At 40.8% G+C, this 25,368-nt stretch overlaps 1 protein-coding gene across 3 annotated transcripts in view; it reads right to left on the reverse strand.

Moving 5' to 3' along the window:
• The window catches only part of znf280d (zinc finger protein 280D), an 80,659-nt gene that overhangs the window by 37,954 nt on the left and 17,337 nt on the right, over positions 1-25,368 (reverse strand). For all 3 annotated transcript variants that reach the window (XM_028823828.2, XM_028823830.2, XM_028823829.2), the window contains exons 2-5: positions 11,809-11,968; positions 5,213-5,302; positions 4,779-5,122; positions 1,731-1,836 (exon numbers count right to left, since the gene is read on the reverse strand). In XM_028823828.2, the coding sequence (XP_028679661.1) occupies positions 1,731-1,836; positions 4,779-5,122; positions 5,213-5,302; positions 11,809-11,962 (694 nt within the window). In that variant the 5' untranslated portion in view covers positions 11,963-11,968. The remainder of the gene's footprint in view (positions 1-1,730; positions 1,837-4,778; positions 5,123-5,212; positions 5,303-11,808; positions 11,969-25,368) is intronic.

Below are 25,368 nucleotides of genomic sequence, written 5' to 3' on the forward strand. Positions count from 1 at the left end.
AACAGGGATTTACTAAAAGAAAAATCAAGTTGAAACCTTATGTTGTAAGGTATCTTCAGCGACTGCTCAAGTGAAAAATGTAAACCTGCCCATTAAAAACAACATATTATATATGAGAAATAACTAAAAAAAAAAACACAACAACAATTATGCACTCTAGCAATACTGAAAAGTGCAAAGGGAAAATAAAGCACTCCCTTAGCTCAGTGATATCCAAACAGTTTTGAACAAGGATCACTTTGCTAAAGACAAATCTAACAGCAGACCACTTGACTATCACCCGTGGGCATAATTCTGCTTTGCCTTTCATAAAATACATTTGTGAAATGTATTTAGTATTTTTCACATAAAATCCAGTGTTGCTGTACATTCATTTCAAAGTCCCAGGATTTCATCTAGTGATTCATAACAATCAATTCCCATAGTCATGATTTTGATTGACAGCAGGCAGCCTGTCAGCACTGATGTGCTCATCCCACGCAGCATGGAGTGAAAGCCCTGGCTTGACTGGATGTGGGCTCTCCAGACTGACATCAAAGTGAGTTCAGAGAAGAGATGAGATTTGACTGGACTAAAGACACACTTGTTGTTGAAGAGGTGCTGAAATTAATAGAGGAAGAGGAGTGACCACAACAAGCAAACAGAAGCAGAGCAGGAAGGCATGAAAATGAAGCAAAAGTTGCTACAGTCTGCAAGAACGCTAGACGTTGTTTTCCACTATAAAAGTTTTAGACCCATTTCTCATATAGTTAAGTATACTAATTTAGCATCCACAATACTGGCTAGCAGTCTAGACTGTTACAAATAAATGCTTAATTAAGTACATAATAAACTATCGTATCTGAGCAATTTAAATGTAATTTTGCCCTGATGATGGTCAGCTTGAGGATCACATCGTTCATATATTTATTATTATTATTTTTTTAAATAAATCTGAAAAAAATTCCAAATTCCTGTTTTCAGTTTCTCTTTCTGGGGTACAAAGTGTTGTTGAAAAAAAATGTAAATGACATTAGCACATGGCTACAACATAGCCAATTTGTGAAAAATACAAAGGGGTCTGAAAACTTTCTGAATCCATTATACTGTATATATGTAATGATTTTCAGTGTTCATTGCTGAGTGATAAAGCAATACATCTTACTTTCTGCTCATTCACAAAGGCCTTCCCATTATTCTATGCCCACAAAGTAAATAACGTCGTGGTACTCCACAAATTTCTGAAACACAGTCATTTCCTAGCTGCTAACACAACTTTGTCTTAACCAAGAGGTTCTCTAATCACTGTGAGGTTTGCAGTCGACTAATACTTTCTGACTCGCATTACTCATATTGTGAGGGCCTCTAATTGAATACTCAGTGTACCGCATCTTTGACATTTCACCCCTCCGGACTCTGGCCTTTAATCCTTGGTATCTAGTATTAAATTATCAAAGGTAAATTATATTGTTCAATTATTCTTTCAGACATGCCAACCTCTATATACAGTATCTACTGGAAGTTTTCCCTTCAAGAAAATAAGTTGCCTGCAGCACTTCAGAAAAGGAAAATTTCATATATTTTGAGAAAAAGCCTTGTTGAATAACTGCATCTATTTCTTTAAAATAAATTTGAGTACTTAATGAAATGAACTGAAGAAAGATGTTTCCCAGTTATAAATGAAATGTTTCAGTGGCAGACAGAGGGTGATATAATGAAGCATTAGGCTACCAATTTTAATACATTCTTACCTGTTGAAACCGAAGTCACAGAATATTGTCCTACAGGCGTAGATGGTTTGATACCCAATAATACGTTTGAACTACCAGCTATTGGAGCTGAACTCACAATGTAACTCTAAAATGAAAAAGTCAAAACAAAAAAATGTTCATATCGAAAACAAAGACAATCTAAGTAGCTATTTTTAGGTATGGCTGCTCTTATCACTGAATAAACTACTCAATGAGTAGTACCCTCATAATTCCTATCAATGCTATTAACAGTGCATCCGGAAAGTATTCACAGCGCATCACTTTTTCCACATTTTGTTATGTTACAGCCTTATTCCAAAATGGATTAAATTCATTTTTTTCCTCAGAATTCTGCACACAACACCTCATAATGACAACGTGAAAAAAGTTTAGTTGAGGTTTTTGCAAAATTTATTAAAAATAAAAAAAACTGAGAAAATCACATGTACATAAGTATTCACAGCCTTTGCTCAATACTTTGTCAATGCACCTTTGGCAGCAATTACAGCCTCAAGTCTTGTTGAATATGATGCCACAAGCTTGGCACACCTATCCTTGGCCAGTTTCGCCCATTCCTCTTTGCAGCACCTCTCAAGCTCCATCAGGTTGGATGGGAAGCGTCGGTGCACAGCCATTTTAAGATTTCTCCAGAGATGTTCAATCGGATTCAAGTCTGGGCTCTGGCTGGGCCACTCAAGGACATTCACAGAGTTGTCCTGAAGCCACTCCTTTGATATCTTGGTTGTGTGCTTAGGGTCGTTGTCCTGCTGAAAGATGAACCGTCGCCCCCAGTCTGAGGTCAAGAGCGCTCTGGAGCAGGTTTTCATCCAGGATGTCTCTGTACATTGCTGCAGTCATCTTTCCCTTTATCCTGACTAGTCTCCCAGTTCCTGCCGCTGAAAAACATCCCCACAGCATGATGCTGCCACCACCATGCTTCACTGTAGGGATGGTGCCAGGTTTCCTCCAAACGTGACAAATGGCATTCACACCAAAGAGTTCAATCTTTGTCTCATCAGACCAAAGAATTTTCTTTCTCATAGTCTGAGAGTCCTTCAGGTGCCTTTTGGCAAACTTCACGCGGGCTGCCATGTGCCTTTTACTAAGGAATGGCTTCCGTCTGGCCACTCTACCATACAGGCCTGATTGGTGGATTGCTGCAGAGATGGTTGTCCTTCTGGAAGGTTCTCCTCTCTCCACAGAGGACCTCTGGAGCTCTGACAGAGTGACCATCAAGTTCTTGGTCACCTCCCTGACTAAGGCCCTTCTCCCCCGATCACTCAGTTTAGATGGCCGGCCAGCTCTAGGAAGAGTCCTGGTGGTTTCGAACTTCTTCCACTTACGGATGATGGAGGCCACTGTGCTCATTGGGACCTTCAAAGCAGCAGAAATTTTTCTGTAACCTTCCCCAGATTTGTGCCTCGAGACAATCCTGTCTCGGAGGTCTACAGACAATTCCTTTGACTTCATGCTTGATTTGTGCTCTGACATGAACTGTCAACTGTGGGACCTTATATAGACAGGTGTGTGCCTTTCCAAATCATGTCCAGTCAACTGAATTTACCACAGGTGGACTCCAATTAAGCTGCAGAAACATCTCAAGAATGATCAGGGGAAACAGGATGCACCTGAGCTCAATTTCGAGCTTCACGGAAAAGGCTGTGAATACTTATGTACATGTGCTTTCTCAATTTTTTTTACTTTTAATAAATTTGCAAAAACCTCAAGTAAACTTTTTTCACGTTGTCATTATGGGGTGTTGTGTGTAGAATTCTGAAGAAAAAATGAATTTAATCCATTTTGGAATAAGGCTGTAACATAACAAAATGTGGAAAAAGTGATGCGCTGTGAATACTTTCTGGATGCACTGTAAATCATGTAGGCACGAACCTTCTCTATATTTATCTGTGCATGATTTTAATAATCACAGCTAAAAATTAAAGTAGCTTTAAATGCAGAAATGAGAAGAGTGCAATATACACTTGCATGGGTGTATCAGGAACAAGACTTAGCAAGGGGTATTCACTAAATGACTGTTTCACAGGTATATTATGAATAAGTGACTATCCAAGATCATTCAGCAAACATTCAGATCCATTTTTGGCAAAGGGAACATTGGAAAAAAAAAAGCTAATATGACCTCTGAAGGGAAAAAAAATGGAAAGCTAACAGCTGGCCAGTACAACAGTGCTGAGTGATATGGTACACTGGGTTATCAGTGTCTAACTCAGAACTTCTGACTTCTCTCTTCTTCCTTACCAGTGAATCTTCCCCCAGGTCACTGATAAAATGGTGCCACTTTTAAAATTCACCAAGGTTTCACTGATGGGCAAATGCCTAGAATTAAGTCTGGGGTCATGAATATATCCCACAATACTGCTAGCATCTGGTCACACTTATAGGGCCCTGCAGAACACCATCCTGGGCACAATTACTCTGAAGGGCCCAAACACAATAGTTTACATGCTGCTTGCTCTCCAGCTGTTTATCTTCAGTCTCAGAAATGAATATTAACATTACTTCTCCTTTAAATTCAAAAGTATACATTGTGCTGCAGTGACTTTTAATACAAAATAGTCACTCACATTTCAAAGTTTTTTTAAGCACTTATATTGTGCATTGTATGACTAGATACCAAAGTATTTTCCCTTTATTTTTACATGTCTACATGTATGTGTTTATGACATAACAAGTACAAATAAAATTCTAATGTATTTGCTACAAATGCAATTTAAAACCTGAAATTTAAAATTAAGGAGTTGGGTAGATGACAAAACATGATAATAAACCTCAGCTTTTTCACTGCTATTAAAGTTTACGTGATAGAGGTTTGAGATTTGCTAAAAGAAAGAAAAAAAGCAAGACAATTGTAAGATTTAGGTCTTAAATTCTGCAGTCTTTCAATTAAAAGCATACGTGATATGTGGAAAATATTGTAGATGCAGTATTTTGACTGAAAAAGATAGAATATTTGAGACTTGCTATGTACACATACTTAAAGCCTCATTATCAAGAACAGAATAAAATAAATCCACGAGCATATATTACCTGATTGTTTATTATTATTGGCTGTGCTGCCACAGATCGAGACATCTGCTGTGTTGCTGCAGGCTGTGTCGCAGGTCTAGGCAGTGACTGTGTTGTAACGGGAACAAACAGAGATCTTGTCACATTCTGCGATGTAGCAGATCGGATTGTTGTCTGGGAGCCTGTGGGGCTGATATGGCCTCGGGAGACTGATTGATTTGGTAGGGAAGCTGGTGTTGATCTTGGTGCAGCCTTCATCAATACTGGCCTTACTGTAGGCTGATAAACTGCTAAGGCAGGAGACACCGAGTTGGTTGTAGCAGAAGAACTATGCTGGACAGCAGGTTTATAATTAACATTTGAACCTAGATATGAACAAAAGAATCCATAAAAATTGTTACATTACTTATATGATATTCAAGACGTCTTTGAGGAATAAAACATAAAATACACACCTGTATTACAAGGGGTAACAGCTGAAGATCTATTAAGCGTTCCATTGTGAACTCGTTGGTTAGAAACATAATTCGATCTATTTATGTTATCTGTAATGGTTAAAAAAAATCTTTACACTTTTGTGATACATGAGTAGTGGATAGCAGTGTTAAGGGTAATACAAAAATAAAACACATACTTTAAACTCAATTTGAATAGTAATATAAAAACAAATGTATCAGTGAAAAACACAGACCTATGGTCCTAATATAAAATGCAAATGAATACCAAGTTAAAGAGCTGTTGATATTTCTTATGTTTTCTAAATAGTTACTTTTTTCAGTGCCTCTAGAAATTAAAATGTATTTTACTACTTCTGGTGGCTCATATACAGCAAGCTGGACTTTTCTATTTTGGCAACACATTCTTTTGTTTTCATTATTAAAAAATACAGCTTGACATTGATCACATTATTGATGTAACTTTGCTAAGTAGTGCAATGCTTATTCATATGTCAACTGTTGCTGAGTATTTCAGCCTCTTTCTTGTTCTTGCATTCTGTAGCTTGGGCTTTGTCTTGCATGCCTATGAGCCATAGCATTTGCCTGCTGCTCATCTGCTCTATATTCAGGATCACTTCTTGTTTGTCTATGTGCTTCATTGTCTTCTCTTCTTATTCTTTCTCATTCTTTGTCACTTAACCATATTCTGCGATTTGCCTGCTGTCAGCAGATGTCACTGTTCTGTTTGTTTCTCACATTATGGTGATTGCCACTTGGATTTTAAATCACTTTTCTGTAAACACACAAACCTTGCTATCATTTATTTACATTTAATGATGTTTGATGATCAGAAAACACAATATTTATACTTGATTATAAATTCTGAATACATATGTACCGTTCTACTGGGGGATTATCTATAGTAGGCCTGCATGGACTGTGCAATTGCAATAAACCTTTCTGGCCACCAGTAAAATTGCCACCTAAATTTTTTTTTAAATTTCCAAAACATACCTGGCTATATTTAGGATTACTTTTTTGCTTGTCTATGGTCTTCAATCTCTTTGTCACTTAATAATATTTCGAGATTTGCTTGACACTCAGCAGATGACATTACTCTTCTTTTTCTTTCTGCCATTATAGTGGTTATCACGTGATTTTTCTATCACTTTCAGTAAATACACTACATTTTTCTGGCTACTAGTAAAGTGGCCACCAGAATGCCACTACCTAAAAATGTTTATAAAGTTTTCTTAACATAATAAGGCCAGAACGTTTGTATTAATATCAAAGGTCTTACCCACTAGTTTGCGTGTAATCACGTGACAGATACACAGAGCTTTTGTATTTTACATATGTGTCACAGACAGACAGACCTCAACATTTTATATTTACTTCTTGCTCATCTATGTGCTTTAGCATCTTTTCTTCTTATTCTTTTTCATTCTTCATTACTTAAGCAACTTCTGTGTTTAAATTGATGTTCGGGAGATGTCATTCCTCTTCTTCTTCTTCGTCCTATAATGATGAGTAAGGCCGGGTTTATATTTCACACAACGCAACGCGTGTACCTGCAGATGCAACTGCTACGCAAGTGGTGTAATGTTTTTACTTGCACACATACTTTTCGTAAATCTTGAAGATTCTACCAGGTGGCAGTGCAAGATGTCATCGTGGTGAGAAAACAACATTCGGCTTCACTGTGTTGTGAATTGCCTAAAAAATCCATTAAATTCAGAGGACACCTTGCCACAGGTATCTCTGAAAAGAATGGATGTTTAATGATTACATCCATCAATCCAGGGACACGCCCATTCCAGCAAGAATTGGGCGCAAGGAAGAAACAATCCCTGGACAGGGCATCGGCTCATCGCAAGGTGAATACAAGCACACACATACACTAGCGTCATTTTAGCACCACCAAATCCCCAAATCTGCATGTCTTTAAAAGGAAACCAGAGCACGCTGTTTCCCACCAGGAAAACATGCAGACTCCAAGCAGGGAACACCAGGGACATGACTCCATGCAAAGCAACCCTGCCACCCAAACATGTAATTATTAACAGTATGATTTAATAACAGTATTCATTATTTAAGTCAAAGTCAAGATCAGTTCCCCGAGGGTGATCCAGCTCGCAGGATCCTTGTTGTTGAGGACCCGAGTGGCTGGACCAGGCCAAGGGGACGCTCACGTAACACCTGACTGCAGCAGATAGAGGGTCATTTCCGGAGGGTGGGACTGGACTGCGTGTCTGCCTGAGGGGTGGCCAACCAGGACCCCGAGTTGTTTCGTTGTGTGGTGGGTGTGGCAACACGCTGTACCAGTGCATGCTCCCCAACCTCACCTGACTATAGGTGAAATGTAATATGGTCTAAAATAAAGGTATAGCTGAGTATTATCTGCATACAAGATGGTATGCGAGAACTTTAAAATGTATCACGTCATTACGATGGGGAGTATGCAACGCTTGAAAATAAAAGCACCACGAATACATTTGTATGTCAGCATTTTGCTTAACCACATCAAACTATTCATCAAACAGCACACACATTGATCCTGTAGGATCTGCAAAGTAGCTTGCTGTCACACGTTGACAGTAAACAAGAAACTCCGATATCACGTACTAACTTGAACACACCGTGTCCCTCAATTTTTAGCTGGTATTGCAACTCAGGTACGTGTTGCGTGAATTTCTGTGGACATGCTCAAAGGACACATCAAATGAATGCTGTGAATGCGTGGCAGCCATGATGCATGCGTGTATGCATTCTGAGCGTGAAGTATAAATTGGCCCCAAGGAGGTTTTCAAGTTAGAGAGGGCGTTATGTTGACAAGTCGTCACCAGGTTCCTGTTACATAACATTTTTTTTTTTTCAATTTCCGCTACATATCAGGTAATAGCTTTCGATTAAGACCAAGATCAATGTTCTAGCTGCATTGGTTTATTTGCAATAATGTGACATATAGATTAAACTAATCTGATTTAATTTGAAGAATAAATAAAGCCTCTCTTTAGTCTACTGCCCCCAATGACTAGAAGGGTTAAAACATCAGAAATTAGGTAACTATATTACTCTTTTCCTACCATAATCTGCATATAACAAAATGTAATCTACTTCACTTGTTTTTATGACACTATGTTCTTTAAACTGCTTATCAGTATTTTATTTTTGGTCAACTATGACTAATAGAATTATAGTGAATTACTTTGCTATGAAGGCAGAAAGATAGTAGATATGAAATGCATGTACAGTATATCGTGAACACTGAGATATACAGATCATAAATATGTAAATATATAAAAACATTGGCCTGAAACTGACAGCTGTGTGAAAGACACTTAATAAACTGAAGATATGCAGGTTACATTAACAGGTGACTCTTAATTGGCCCAGTGTCTATGACTCTGAGTATGTGCATGACTGGCACGCTATCTAGGATATGTTCTTGCGTCGCAACAAGTACAGCTGAGATAAGACCAGCACCCAACAGTCCTAAACTGGAGGTTAGAAAATGGATGGGAGATGGATCATACACTGTAATATGAGGATTACACTAATTGATTGCTCAACTAAATCAGCATGATAGAGTGACACTCTTTTTGTCTGAAACAGCCATACAAGAAAAATTGTTCCACCACCTCTGACAAACCACCCAGGGAAAGCTCAAATGAGTGCTATAATCAGGCAGTGCTCCATGTGAAGATGACATGGGATATGGAGGTCTATGAACAACTACTAGGAAAGCCTTCCAAAAATAAGGAGGGGGAAAAAAGGAGAAAAGGGTATTTTACTAAACCTTGTTTTATTGGTGTGGCTTAACAAGGATAAAAGGAATAAAAGAGATGGATATTGTCAAATAGCTGTTTAGTTTGTGCTACACTAACAGCAAAACTAGCTTCAGCAATCAAAAAAAGCAATTATTTCCCAATTTCCATGCTATATGTTTCAGAATATCTAGCAATGCAATGATTCATTTCATGCTTAATTTTTAACACTTTTTTTCCTTTCTGGAGCTGACATCCTTACACAATGGTAAAAGGCCAACTGTCTTTTTGTAAATGTTTACTTGAGTTTGGGCATTACACCAAAACCTAAAGCTTTTGCTTTTCAAGTTTTTCAGTAAACTCTGAAAAATGGGGAGAAAAAAAAAAATAGAATCCAGTGTTAGTACAGCAATTACATTTGAGGAAATTTCTTAACAGCAGCAGTAATATCTGAGACCCCAGATTAAAACAAAAATAATTGGGGAGAGAAAATGGCCCACACTAAGATTTACATCTTTGTTACTACTCTTATCCTTGAAACTCCATCCAATTCAAACTGCCAGTAATTGATAGAATTATACAGCTATCACAAACTTATATACACAAAACACACACACACACAAGCACATTCTATTGTGCACATTTTCCACTTTTGAGAAACAGTTTTCTTTCTTTAACTTTATAAGGTATTACATACATAAAGGTACACTTACATAAAGTGCAAAAATATACAATTCACCAAACCCAACACCAAAACCACTCTTGAGAACACATCTAGTTAAAGAAAGCACAAGACAAAGACCACAGAGTAAACCAAATTATTCTACAGTCAAACAGCATGTGAACAGAAGTAACAACCATTCTAGGAATTAATCTATGGTTATTTATGGATAGTAAAAGAAAATGTAACAGAAAAACTATTGTATTAGCAAATAAATAATGCAAAATTTAAAACACTGCACAATTATAAGCAAATACAGTAGACCCCCGCGAAGTCACGGTTCAGAGTTCGTCTGAACTTCAGTTGTTTGTGGATTTTTCCTTAGAACCTATCTAATAATTGTTAGCACAAACCACAAATATCCTTCGCAATTTTTATGACTCTTTTCATGGCAATACTGTACTGTAGAGAGAACAGGAAGCAACTGTAGAGGAAAAAGCGGCTTGGGATGGTGAAAGTAGCCAATAGAATTTGAAACTGCAACTCCCAGCAGTCCCTGCAGTGGTTCTGATTGGTCTTCTGCTGAGGGTGCTGGGGCTGTCTGCAGGATGTCTGCAGGATGTCTGCGCGGCTTTTAAAAAGGGGGCCGGTGACCAAAAGCAAAAAAAAAAAAAAAGTTTTTGTAATTTGTGTTTCAAGTTCCTGTCTGTCTGCCTTCTGTTGGGTTACCTGTACTTATTCGTTTTGTTCTGGCTCGTTTTGTGGTTGGCATCTGGATTGTCTGCCATCTGCCTGTGTACATGAGGACTGTAAGTGGATTCATGGCTATCCTGCAAAGAAAGGAGCGCTCCTGAACTCATCCACCCGTCTTCACCATTTCAGGAACGTGCGGATCTCTGGACTATCTATTTTCATCATTACATTTCATCCGTTGCCGTTTTTCATGATTTACTGTGTGCGTTTTGTTTGTGCTTTGTTGTATTTAATGTGTAATCGCCAATAGGGGAATAGGGGTGGTATCGTTGTTTTCATTACATTCTTTATTTGCTGTTTGATTACCAGTTTGCTTTGTTTTTGTCTCTGTTTGCGAGTGTGTGTGGGTCGGGCCAAGGCTGGGTGCATCCCTGGAATCTCTACCATAAAAATAAATAAATCACCGTCTTCTCAATGGTGTGAATCTTAGTGGCACCGGACCACTACAGCGTTATTTATTTCTCCTTGCTGCTGATGGACTGTGATGCATCTCCAGCCGAGTGTTCTTGTGTTTTCTGTTCTGTTTCTCTTAACCCTTAAACCGCCACAACCAGCTATAGTCGTTTCCCAGTGCCATTTGTGAGCATGCAGGAGCTGATCAGTCAGTGCCGTACATTTGTTGAGCAGCCAGCTCATGACCACTGCCAGCCCCTTGTGAGCAGGGGAGCTGAACGCACCCCTAGAAGACACGGACGCTCCTCAAAAAACCCTGCTCTGTCGCGTGATATGCTTCTCACACGACGCATACTTAAAAGCCTGAACAGCGCCTGTCTTTTTTGGCTGATTGCTTTGTTTCTCTCTTCTCTCCCAGACAGCCTCTGCTCCTGTTGGGGGTCCTGTTCCCGTTGTGCTCCCCTATGATGTTAGTTCTCAATTAAAGAATAGACAAACTGCATACTGAGCTCGTATTACTTCTGAAAGAGACATGTTTGTTTGAAGTGTTTGAATAAAGGTCCTGTCTCTACAATCTCCTGTGTTTAAACTATAAAAATAGGCATTTTTTAACCACATCCAAAATTTGCGTTTTTTTCACAATTCGTGGGTGCTCTAGGAACGTAACCACCACAAATTTTGGAGGTGTACTGTACACCTATTCCATCTTCAGCAACTTACCCCACACCCACCATCTAAAGCCCATACATTTAACTTGCCTCCACACCATCATACGTGCAAGTTAGATGATGGAGGGTCTGCAAATCCCTATATTAAACAAGCATCATAATTTGTACTGTGTTGTTTAAGGTTATAAGAATGAACATTAACTTCAGAAAAAGTTCATTTACATTATTTGTAGTAAATTACAACAAATATAGTGAACTAGGTAACTAATCCAATTGATTTTGCTTTATGCAAGTGTTCTTTCTTAGTAGGTATTTTATCATCTTGTTTGTGATGTGAAATAAAAATTCTTCCAAATGGAAAACATTTCTTACTTTGAGGCATGCAATTTGTAGTCTTTGAACTGGTAATCTCTCCAACAAAAATGGGTTCGTCGTCGTCATCATCATCATCATCTACCACTTCTGGTAGTCTTCTCTGCCATGGTTCCAGCTCTTCCTCTTCACATTCCATAAAAAGTTCAGCCATTATATGCTACGAGAAAAACAAAAATACATATTTTTTTTCCATTAAACCATTAATACTGATATTGGTCTCATAAAAATTGACCAGATCCAAGAAAAGCAATTGTAGCAACTTATTTTTGTATGATGGCAAAGGACAGAGAGAGTTTAAAATATACAGCAAAATATATAATATATAAAAAGAAATGATAATGTAAGATCAGAAAAAAAATAATTACCCACAAAGAATATGGAGTAAATGTTGCTATAATTTAAAAAAGCATGGGACCCAGAGAATAAGTAGTATAATACAAGCAATTGCAACAGAGAAAAGGGGGAAAAAAATACAGAAAGATTAGGAAAGATTAGGAAATATCAAAGTCAAGTTATGAATACTAACATTTGCTGTTACCATTGCTTTTCTTGTACAAATTAAGAAAATTCTTCAGAGGCTATTTTGGTTTTCATCTGAGCATAAAAAGAATTAAGTATGTCCTCTCAGGGACTTGCATAATAATATCAATAGTTTCTGAAGTACCAAAATTAATAAAGAGTTACAAATAAAACTTAATATTTGTTAGTGTGTATGGTATTGCAATAGTGAACTATATTAATTTCAACCGCCATCTCTTAAGAACATCAACCTAGAGACAACAGAGATACAACCCCAAGATCTCAAAACCTGATATACTTCAAGCCTCATCTTTGCCTCGAAATCCTGTTTATCTGCAGCATCCATTGCTCTCTTAAAATCTGATTAATAACTAGAATACAACCACAAATCTATCTGTAAAAATAGGAAAACCACACTACTTTTTTCCCACCTTTCACAAATACCACAGGTTACAAGGTCATGAACTTTGTTGTTCTCATATTGAGGACTTTTGAATATTGGTGATTGTTGTTTTACTGTACTTCTTTGTGTAAAACTGAGCACTGAAGTAATCAAAAACATGCTAAACCAAAACCATCAAGTTTTCAACAACCTTTGACTGGTAGCCGTGAAACTCAAACACACCTGATTATCATCACAGTACAGCTTGAAAGGTTAAAAGATGTAAAACAGAAAAGAACACACAAAGCTGTATTATTTTCAACACTGTACCAGCAGTCCCTTGTGTATAATTTGTATGTAATTTGCGCCATATTCTTATCAATTATGGAGGCATTATAAAATCTCTCACAAACAATTTCAGTGAAATTTTGCATTGACTAAGTGAGGAGCTATGGAAATTTAAACTTTCAAAGAATACATTCAAACACATTTTTTCTGTAATTTGAACATTGCAATCAAAACAACTGAAAGCTATACATTTGAATTTTTACAATCAAACTCTGAATTTTTTCCAAAAGGCAAAGTCAAAATTGCAGCAATACTGAAATAACTATCACAGTAATAATGTAGCCCACACAGGCTAATATGACTAGGTTGTAATTCCAGAATGCATTATTTAGCATTTAAACTAAGTCAAATCCTTGCTTTAGAAAGAAACAGATTACTGGACTTAAAGTAACCCCCCAAATATGCACTGTGAAGTTAAGGAGTTCAATTTCTAAAGCTGTTTTAATGAAAAATACATTTAAAGAGCGTGTGCAACAGCAATATTTCTATTTCAACATAAAAACATGCAAGATGCAGTATGTTTTATACTGTATTATGCAATATACCAGCTGTTATATTTAATTCTAATGATTGAAAAGATGTCAAGTAGAGTCATTTTATTAAATTAAAAAATAAACACCTTCACCAGGATCTTAGCAGTGAAGGAACAAGTTTGTTACTTCACATTATAGAGCAGAGCAACAAAGTTCTGAAAACAAATCCTGCACAGCATGCTAGAATATGCTCTTGGTAGATATTTCCAGAGTATTAAAAGGAAAAGTAAAAAGGAAATGCAAAAATGAATTAAAATATTTTTAACAATTATTGCACAATAGAAGAGCAGTTTTAATCTGCAATTCATACTAATGTGTTCTAATTGGAGCAACAAACATGTCTTTCCAAAAACGTAGCACAGCATTTACTGTCAAGCAGAAACAAATAAGATAAATGGAAAATAAACTAAAGAAAAAAAATCTTAATCACCACATCACAAGCAACAGAAGCAATACTGCGTGCAATAATATTTTGCCCTGATCAGATAAATCATGAAGTGTCCTTATTTGGAAAGTCTGGATAATTAAAAATTAAAGAGAAAAAAAATAACATTACACTTTACAACTAACAGAAAAGTACACAAAGTACAACTGTTGAATAAAAAATTGCAGCCATTACTCATAATTTAAAGTAACTTTTGCTTTTTAAAGTCTGTGGCTTATTATAGGACTCTAATTGATGTCAAACTTGACATCTCAGTTGCTGATTGCATCACCTACAAATTGCTGGAAAGTTGTCACCGAGTCATGTATAGTTTCACATATTCTAAGTATCGTGAGCTTACCCCTCTCTTCTGAGGAGTTTATCCACAATCTCTTCCGTTTTTTCTTTTTTTTTTTTCTGCCATGTAGGTGTTGGCACGATACCAGAGTCTTTGTATTCAATATCAATACCTTTCAATACCACAGCAAAAACAGGAATCCCACTCAATTTTTTTTTATTGAACTGCACAAATAATACATATAAAAAATACTGTATTACAGGACAGGACACAATATTGTTCAAAATAAAAAAAAATAAAAAGGCAGAGATTTGGAAAGTTAAAACACCACGAGTTTCTGACATTTGTAATTTGAATTAATTTGACTAATCACTCGAGTAACAATTTTTAAAACAAATTTAAAACATGTATTTTTAAAAAAGACGTGTCCCAACTTTAAAGCTTCTTGTGTGAAATCAAAGTTGTCAGTTTTACATTATTCCTTTATTTCAGAAGTCTTGTTATACAGCCTTTGTTTTGCCCATCCCAAGGTTTCTTGTGTGAATGATCAGACTGTTATTTCTAATGCCTGGGTACAAATCCAGAATTTGAAAATTTCTTGGCTGTGGTTACCTGCACTCAATAAAATTTGTTAACTGTGAGACAGCATTAAATTATTAAATGCACAATTCAAATATAGGATGTGTGCTTTCACTTATCCACATTACTAATCGAGAATGGTAAACCGAATGGACGCAGGGACATCCGGCCATGGGCCGTGAACGCAAAAGACGTACTGCGCAGGTGCCCAAAGAAATGAGGCGCCGCGACCACAGAAAAAAGGAGTCAGATGCCGGCGACGCACGAAACCCATTGCACACGAAACGGGACACACACACACAAAGAGGAGGATTCCACAAGCCCCTAGCACACAAAAAAAAAAGAAGCCGCTCGCGCCCCACAAACCCCCCCCCCCCACCCCCCACCCCCCAGACGCCGGCGACGCACACAGCGCCGCACGAATCCCATTGCACACGAAACGGGACGTGCAGTCCGTATTAATCATACGTCATCTCAACACCTTCACACTATGCAGCATAGGTGGATCTCATTACAATGAAGCACTATTAACCGTTCAACCGCAGAAAAGGCTCCATATTAACAGTGAGTGCGATCCTCCTTATTACTTATCCATATTTCTCACGCTGAAGAACAAACAAGTCATGAATTCACGATCACGGGTACAAAACGATACGGCTCGGATAACGGGACCAAACACACGAACCCGCATGAAAAAACAAAATACACGTCGGCGCCTACAACAAAATGGTCATACATATCACTCCTTATTCAAAATACCGGTCCCAATCACAGAGACATCGGTATCCACTATGAACATAAACAGTAGCAATGCCGTGACATCCGTCTTGCAAAACTGTTAATTATTGATGAATGTACAATGGCATCCAGTCACTTACTCAACACCATTGATAAACTTCTACAAACGTTGATGAATAATAATATTCCCTTTGGAGGAAAAGTACTTTTATTAGGAGGTGATTTTAGACAATGCTTGGCTATTGTTCCACATGCCATGCGCTCAGCTATTGTTCAGTCCACCTTAAAATACGCAGACAATTGGCATTGCTTTCAAACGATACAGTTAGTACACAACATGCGATGTCCAGATCCAGAATATAACAATTGGTTATTACAACTGGGAAATGGTACACTCACCAATACAGATGGACTTCACCCAGATATTATTACAATTCTTCAATCCTTTATCTGCGACGACTTAGTTAGAGATATTTGGAACAGCAATCTCATTAGACCAAATACCCCTTTTAACACAACACACTATATTATGTCCAAAAAATATTAATGTTCATCACATTAATAACCAGGTCATTTCATTACTTCCTGGAGAGACACGGCACTTTCTAAGCTCTGACAAAGTTGACTCTGATGACGACAATGACCATCTTAATTTCCCCTTAGAATATTTGAACACTATTAACCCAGCCGGATTACCACAACACAGTCTTAGCCTTAAAAACGGAACAATAATCATGCTATTAAGAAACCTTAACACTAAACAGGGTTTATGCAATGGTACACGTTTAGTCGTCTACACCATGACACACAATGTTATTCAAGCAACAGTTCTTACAGCATCACATGCTAACAATACTGTTCTAATTCCTAGAATTGACCTTACAAGTTCTGACCTGGAATTACCTTTTACACTTAAACAGAAACAATTCCCCATTAAACCTGCCTTTGCCATGACCATCAACAAATCACAGGGACAAACCATGGACAAGGTTGGCATCTACCTATCTGAGCCCGTTTTTGGACATGGACAACTTTATGTGGCCTTCTCACAAGTTCGACGTTCACGTCAAGGACAAGACACCATCTTTACTACTAATGTTGTTTACAAAGAAATTTTCCAATAAACCTTTACACTGTGCCAAACACTTTATTGTTTGCTTCCTATCTGCGTCATCTACACCTTCACACTATGCTATATCTCATTCAAACATCACGCTCTTTGTAATTTCCCAACACCAGGGGTTGGCGAGCGAAGCGAGCAGGGGGCGGAGCCCCCTAGTAGATTATACTAATAAATGGAACATTGCCCTTAAAAACCAAATAAATGACACAAATTTAGTGTTGGCAGAATCATATTTAGCAATAAAGTATGCCACTTTATTTTGTTCTGCTAACACAGTACACATTGTACCGCTGCCCTGCGAGAAACAACTAAACCCCGGGATAAGCACGATTAGAAAACTGCTAATGTAAAGCAGTTCAATATATAAAATCTATCGGGCAACATGACCAACGCTCGTCCTTTTATTGATTTCCCCACCACCAGTCCCAGCTTAGCATTAACAACAAGTCATATTACAACACAAAGAAGAAGCAAAAGAATAACACATATATTATCTTACATGAAAAAAACAAAAAAATACATAACAATCAAACCCCCCCTCCTTTCTGGTTTAAACGCGCAATGTTCATAAATCATAGAAACCAGTTTGACCAAGCGGAATTACTGTCCTTATTCTGCAGGGCAAAGAGAAACCATACGGGAATACGCCGGCCATCGAGCCGATAACAAAAAAGTTCAATCCTACCAGTCCAAGTATTCCAGCGAAATCAAAGGAAGAAAAAAAAAAGGTCCGTCTTCAGAGACGCGTCTCCCTTGTGTCGCTGAGTCTTCAAAAAAAAGAACTTGTTCCAGCAGATATTTTTTCTTGGCGCTACCTCGTCTCTTCTCTTTGCTCCACCACAAGATGTCTCTCTTTCTCCCCTTCTTTTCCGGTTTTTAACCGCCCTGACCGAGTTATGACCTCCCCCTTAAAGGTGTATTTACAGTATTCTTCTTTCCTGAAATGCACCCAAAGAGGCAGCAAACTGCCCCTGGAATAAAGCACATGTGGCATCCGCTACATCATCATACTAATCAGGAGTTACACCTTGTCTTTTGAAACACTAAATATATTCTATTTTAACTAGGGGGCTTTGCCCCCTGCTCGCTTTGCTCGCCAACCCCCCCATGCCTGCTTTGCTTCCGCAGTTTCAGATGCGCTTTGCAGGTTGCTGTAATGTGATTTACATATCAGTCGAGCTCGTTCGTTTTGAACCCGTGCCTGCTTTGCTTCCGCTGTTTCAGACGCGCATTGTGGGCGCCTGCGTCCATTGATCTTATCCAGGTGGGCTCGTGTTTGTATCGTTGAGCTGTATTGTGTTTGAATTTGGTGTAAAGCGTTCAGCGGTTTGTACAATCCCAAGCAGCACATTATTCCTAACTTCACTCCGCAGTAGTGCCACTCACAATATGGCGGTGACGCCTGCACCTTCACTCCGCAGTAGTGCCACTCACAATATGGCGGTGACGCCTGCGCCCTATCTTTGTGGACCTGTGGGGCCTCCTAAGCCTCTTCCGTTTGAATCTGGGCTGCAGCGCAGAATCCTCTTTTTTGTGTGGATGTGTCGTTAGTCGTTAGCTATGGGCACGTTGTTGCTTCATTTCTCATTCACGTCAGTTGAGCTCTTTCGTTTTTGGGCCGTGACTCCTTTGTTCGCGGTGGATACGACTTCGCATGCGGTTTATGAGACGCACGCTGTACGCGCCTGCGCAGTATGTCTCATGGTCCCATCGCCGTGTACCTGCGTCCATTCCATCCGGTTTACCATTCTCGGTTAGTAATATGGATATTAACATATGGAGCAGATCTTATTATCTCTGTTGCAGACATGCCAAATATCCACTTCATTTGAATACTATGTTGACGTTTCTTCCTACAATTGTTAGCACTGACAGTCCTCCCACATCACAATCCTATATGTATAACTCTGGATGTGTGTAACTTGTGCAACCCTGCACTGTCTACACAAATTAGAAAATGGACAGATGCTTGAACTGACAGACATCTGTATAAGTGCTCATTACAATCAGAATGAATGTGAAGCCTCCATTTATCCAGCCCGTATAGAACATTCTTGTTATTTATCTTTTTTTTTTAACCTCGTTACAAATGCATGACAATACATTTGATCGGTGACATTATTTCACACTCAAAGCATGCACAAATCTGTATTCCATAACGAGATAAAAGTGACAACCCTGCGAGTGTGTTTTTTTATTTTCTAAATTACGTACAATTCCTGCACTCACATGCCAAAATTTTCATGCACGAACACAAAAGCATTTCCATACATGACCTCGGACGTTCTTCTTTTCGGCCTGTGTTGATGCATTGCTGCATAATTACCACAGGGAGACATTTTTTATATTTAGATTTTATTCAGTTTTTCCTCATGTTTTATTGTGCCTTCGGGAGTAATTTGTCCAACTGCAGTCATGCATGAGTGCAGTACTAACTTTCTCAGTTGTACCGATAATGGAAAGAAAGCTGATACTGTTACATTTTCTGAACATTAGTACCAAAGTATCAGTTTTTGTGATATCCCTTCTGCCATGGCATGTAAAACACGAGACATCAGACAGATGAGCCTCTCATCTGTTTGCGAGGTCCAAAACACCCATGTTCCTTATTCCTCATAGCTGCATTATTTGTATTGTACTTCCGACTAAGTGCTCATTGGTTCTCAACTCTGGCATACACAGAGCTCACCAATACAACTTAAGACAAAATTAAACAGGGAGTCAAAGAGTAATTAGATTGAATTTCTGGGTATGTCAGACTACACAGCTGCATGTCACAGGAGCATGGCATGATTGCCTCCAAGATTCTGTAGATCAAATCTTCAAGTCAAAATTGTTTGAAAAGTCGTGTAACCTGATAGGGTCTTTGCCTGACCAGTTAACATTAAAAATTGTAAGAATTTAAACAGAACTTTTAACTTATAGGATTTACTCAAGACGAGCCTGTGTTCAGACGAACACTGTATTTTCACTTGTCAATATACTACTTAAAAAAATAATCTGGTCAGCTAAAATTGCCTTTTGTGTTCTAATTGAATTTGGAACACCACATTTGAAGGGTTTGCTTTTTTTTTTTAAATTCACATAAAAATTATTTCTGTACAGACCAGCTCATAAAACAATAGCATCCTCATGTGTCTCTCAAAGATCTGAACTGAAATTCCTGTGAAGACAATGAAGTGGGAAGGTAAGACATCATGAGATCCACTCTAAAAACTCCCATAGCATGTGAAGAAAGGAACAAGTCTACAACGATCATGGCTTCAATTGTTGAGAAATGAGAATCTGGACCACTTAGAAGTACTCAGCATTTACTAATGTAATTATCTCTTGTCACGCACGAGCGATTAGGGAGCAGCTGATCGACCCGATATGTTACATAAAACGTCCCGCGAGGGAGCTACGACAGTGTACTAATCCCTGTCTCTTTACTTCTTCAGAAAGGCCGAGGTGGCGGAGCTATAAAAAGCGCCCAGACATATCAAGGAAACGCACACTTCCGGGTTCCTTTGTAACATCTGACGAACCCTGATGACGTCAGACTCCCAGCATCCCTCCAAGTTATTTCCTGTCCGCCCTTATAAAATGTCCGTCCTCCCTATTTTGATGGTCAATTTTGAGTTGCTGAAACTGAACTGACCTTTTGATTTACAGTATACGGGGCCTAAAAACCCCAACCCTTATTCCGTTTTCTGTATTTATTTCACAGTGGCGTAGTCGGCAGGGTTTACTACTGTCCGGAAAATGACTGAAGGACAGGACCTGAACGTGGTCCTCAACACGCTAGTCGCGGAGCTGCAAGCAGTGAAAAAGGACGCAGCTGCGACCAAAACAGAGCTCGCGGATACGAGGAGGCGGTTGGCAGCAGCAGAAGTGGTAAGGCCGGAGCCCGCGAGGCCTCCTCCCCCTCCAATGTTAGCCCTTACGGGCGATGACGACACAGACTCGTTTTTTGGAATATTCGAGTGAACGGCTACCCGAAACCAGTGGCCGCGGGATAAGTGGGCGTCCATTTTGGCGCCTTACCTGAAGGGGCCCACACAGCGGGCTTATCACGACCTCCCCGAGGAGGAAGCTGCCCAATACGACCTCCTGAAGGCCGAAATATTTCAGCGTTACGGAGTGACCTCCGGCCAGCAGGCAAGCATCTGGCGGCAGTGGCGATTTGACCCCGCACTCCCAGCAAGAGCCCAGGCCTTTGAGTACTGGGGTAAGCTAGGGCGCTGGCTACGGCCAGATAAGAACCAGGCTCACCAGGTGGTAGAGCAAGTGGCATGCGAGGGGCTGATTTATGCAATGCCAGACTATCTCGCCCAACAGGTCCGGAGGCACCCATTTAAGGATATGAATGGTCTTCTGGAGGTGTTAGAGCGACAACTGGCGGTAAACCAAGTCGGGGGGGGTCTGATGGCTCCAATTGGGGGTCCCGATAGGGACGGCCCGTTGTCTCCGAGCCCACTCGCCACGCCGCTGAGGCTCCAGCCAAACCCAAGGAGTAGAAGCTCACGCTCCCGCGCTGTTTCAAGTGTGGGGAGCCGGGACACATGCTGCCAGCTTGCCCACTCAACCAGGAGCCCATGGACTGCAGCTGGACCTGAGAGGAAAGGTACTGTGCACTGTCTAATCCCCTCACGGTTACTAATACAGGAGTGGTGTTATTGAATGGGCACTTAGTGGTGGCAATGTTTGATTCCGGGAGTAACATTACCATTGTTGCTTGCCGTTATGTCTTACCACGACAGTGGCTCGCACAGCATTTGGGGGTCAAATGTGTGCATGGGAAGACCAGATCTTATAGGTCCGCAGTGTGTTACATCTCCTGGGAAGGGACTCTGAAACGACTAATGGTTGCCGTGATGCCGGAGCCTCCCTTCACAGTAATATTGGGACGGGACTGGTTAAACAATAAAAGCAGTAGGACTGTCACCACTACAAAAACCGACCTGGGTCTAGTTATGGAAGGTCAGGAAGCCCTCCCAGCTGCTCTCACGCCGTGCACTTCGGCGAGCTTTGATGACGTAGGGGGCTCGGGGGAACGCTCTTCGTGCCGGACCTTGACCCAGAATTGGCCTCGGGTGGAGTTCCGGAGCAGTCGAGAGCTCCCACGGACCCAATAGTGGATACTCTCGGCGGGTTAGACATACAATATCAGTCTACCCTGGCGTCATTCAAACGGGAACGATGATTCCTTGAAGTTCGCCAAAAATGCTATAGCGTCCGCTGACGACATATCATCTATGGCTTCCACACCACACGGACCCTACTTTGTACTTGAAAATGATTTATTGTATCAAGTGGCCGAGCATGAAGGCGAGGTGCGGGAGTTGCTGTTAGTACCACAGACTTACCGGCAGGAAGTCTGCGAACTAGCTCATGCCCACCTCCTAGGCACCCATCTCGGGGCCGAAAACACATTGCAGAGGGTTAAGCTCCGGTTTTATTCGCCCGGGATCAATGAGGAGGTCCGACGTTTTTGCCAATCCTGCCCGGTTTGTCAACTACGACCGATTCCTTGGAGGGACCGTGCTCGTCTGATCCCGATTCTCCTTATAGATATACCCTTTGAACGGATCGGTGTCGATCCGGTGGGACCCCTGGAACCCTCGTGTGTGGTCATAAATATATTTTAGTAATGGTGGACTACGCAACTCGATACCCCAAGGCAGTTCCCCTGCGAGCTGCTAATACAAAAAACATCACACGGGAATTGATAGGACTATTTTCCCGGGTGGGCATACCCAGAGAAATCCTCACGGATCAGGGTACCCCCTTTACCTCGGAAACGTTCAGGGAAGTTGCCAAACTACTCCGCGTTAAGCATCTTAAGACATCCGTTTATCATACCTAGACGGATGGACTAGTTGAACGCTTCAACCAAATATTGAAGCAGATGCTCCGCAAGGTAGACAGAGAGGACGGTAGAAACTGGGACCAGCTTTTACCACTAGTACTTTTCGCGTACAGGGAAGTGCCACAGGCCTCCACAGGGGTTTTCCCCCTTTGAATTATTATATGGACGTCAACCCCGGGGCCTATTGGATATATTAAAAGAGGGATGGGAAGGGGAGGCCCGTCCCTCCACCAATATATTGGAATATATCGCGCAATTACGCGATAGATTGGGGAAAATTAGACCTTTACTTAAAGATCACATGTCTAGGGATCAAGCAGCGCAGGTCCGGAATTATAACCGGAATGCATCTTTACGCGAATTCTGGCCAGGGGATCGCGTAATGGTGCTTGTGCCCACCTCGCACTCTAAATTGTTGGCTCATTGGCAGGGCCCATACGAAGTTAAAGAGAGAAAAGGACTCGTCGATTATTTGGTGAGCCAGCCAAATCGTCAACCGAGTGAGAGGGTTTATCACATCAACCTTCTGAAGCCGTGGAGAGAACGGGAACCTGACCCTCCTCCTGGCCCTACTCTCTCCCTTTTCTCAGAAAAAACACCCCTTAACTTTGGCTCCGATTTGCTGCCCCAACAACAATAGGAGCTCGAAAGAGCCATCCTGTCTGTCTCGGAGGTGGTCAGCGAGGCACCTGGCCGGACCTCGTTGATTAAGCACGACATTGTGACAGCCCCAGGGGTGGTTGTCAGGGAACACCCCTACCGCCTCCCTGAGGCGAAACATGCTGAAGTGGAGCTAGAGGTTCAACGGATGTTAGACATGGATATCATCGAGGAGAGCCATAGCCCTTGGTCTAGTCCTATCGTCCTTGTATCCAAACCGGATGGGTCATGAAGATTTTGCAACAACTTCAGTCGCCTTAATCAGGTCTCGAAATTCAATGCCTATCCCATGCCCCGGGTGGATGAGCTCCTGGAGAGACTGGGGATGGCCCGATATCGGACTACCCTTGATATGACGAAGGGGTATTGGCAAATTCCCTTAAAGGCATCCGCAAAAGAAAAGACGGCGTTTAGTACCCCTAACGGTCACTGACACTATAAGGTACTCCCATTTGGACTGTACAGGGCACCAGCGACCTTTCAAAGTCTTGTTGATCGAGTGCTACGGCCCCACCAGTCTTATTGTGCTGCCTACCTGGATGACGTGGTTATCTATTCCGGCACCTTGGAGGAACATGTAGTGCAGGTTTATACAGTTCTCCTGATGCTAGCGAAGGCTGGCCTTCCTATCAACCCTCGAAAATGTTACTTCGGGATGAACGAAACCCGTTATTTAGGCTACCTAGTGGGAGGAGGATTAGTTAAAACGCAGTGCACTAAAAATAGACATCTTGGAATGGCCCCGTCTGATGGTCAAGAAACAGGTGCAAGCCTTCTTAGGATTGGCTGGCAGCACCCTTGACGGATCTCACAAAGAAACTGACTCCTTTTACTGTGGTATGGACCAAGGAAGCGGACCGTGCATTCTGTGACTTAAAATGGGCCCTAACCTCGGCACCTATATTGCGCACTCCTAACTTTTCTTTACCCTTTATTCTCCAGACCGATTCTTCGGACACAGGTTTAGGTGCCGTGCTGAGCCAGAGCATCGATGGTGTAGAGCATCCCGTGCAGTACCTGAGCCGGAAACTGCTGGACCGGGAGACAAGGTCTGCAGCGGTGGAGTGGGAAGCCTTGGCTATTAAATGGGCAGTAACCCACCTGCGGTACTACCTGTTGGGACGGGAATTCACTTTGGTGACGGACCATGCCGCCCTCCAGTGTTGTAGGCGCCTTTGTTTATTGTTTTTATCCATGCATTCTCTTTTTTTTATTTTTCTATGGCTGTGTCGTCAGTGAGAAACATATTTGTACTAAAGCGGTTTCTTTGTGTGGGCGCCTTCGTTCATTGTTTTTATCCATACGGGCTCATTTACAGGTCGTAGCCATACGGGCTCGTGTTTGTATTGTTTTTATCCATACGGGCTCGTGTTTGTATTACTAATCGTTGAGCTCCTTCCATTTGGAGCCGTGACTCCTTTGCCTCTGCTGTGTCAGAAGCACATTGTGGGCGCGTTCGTTCATTGTGTTTATCCATACGGGCTCGTTTTGTATTTCCGTTAGTTGAACTCTTTCATTGTGGAGCTGTGACGTCTTTGCTTCTGGTGTGTCTGAAGCACGTCGTAGGAGCCCTCTGTGTATTGTTTTTATCCATGCGGTCTCGTCTTTGTTGTTCTGTGTCTGTGTCGTTAGGTAGAAGTTGTTTACTGTTAGGAAGCATACTCCAACTTACACACACTGACTGCTGGCACAGTGGATTAGAGCAGGTGTAGTTTACAGGTGGTGGTGTTTGGGTGCCACGCACCGACTCTGGGAACTACGGGCTTGGTTTTGTATTACAAATCGTTGAGCTCTTTCCATTTGGAGCCGTGACTCCTTTGCCTCTGCTGACACCGACTGCTGGCACAGTGGATTAGAGCAAGTTTAATTTACAGGTTGTGTTGTTTGGGCGCCACCTACCGACTCTGGGAAGCCGCTGGGTTTGACTCTGGGGCGCTGAGGCGCAGTGCGCATGCGCGTCGGTGCGTCCGCCGTCCATGCATAAATTAAACTGTGGTTTAGTAATATAGATTTCACACTCTTCTCATTTTGTACAATATAAGCCTCACAAATCTGTATTTTTTAAACACCAGCACCATTGTCTTGTAAAAAAAATCTGTAAA

The sequence above is a fragment of the Erpetoichthys calabaricus genome, chromosome 17, assembly GCF_900747795.2.
Source record: "Erpetoichthys calabaricus chromosome 17, fErpCal1.3, whole genome shotgun sequence".
NCBI lineage: Eukaryota > Metazoa > Chordata > Cladistia > Polypteriformes > Polypteridae > Erpetoichthys > Erpetoichthys calabaricus.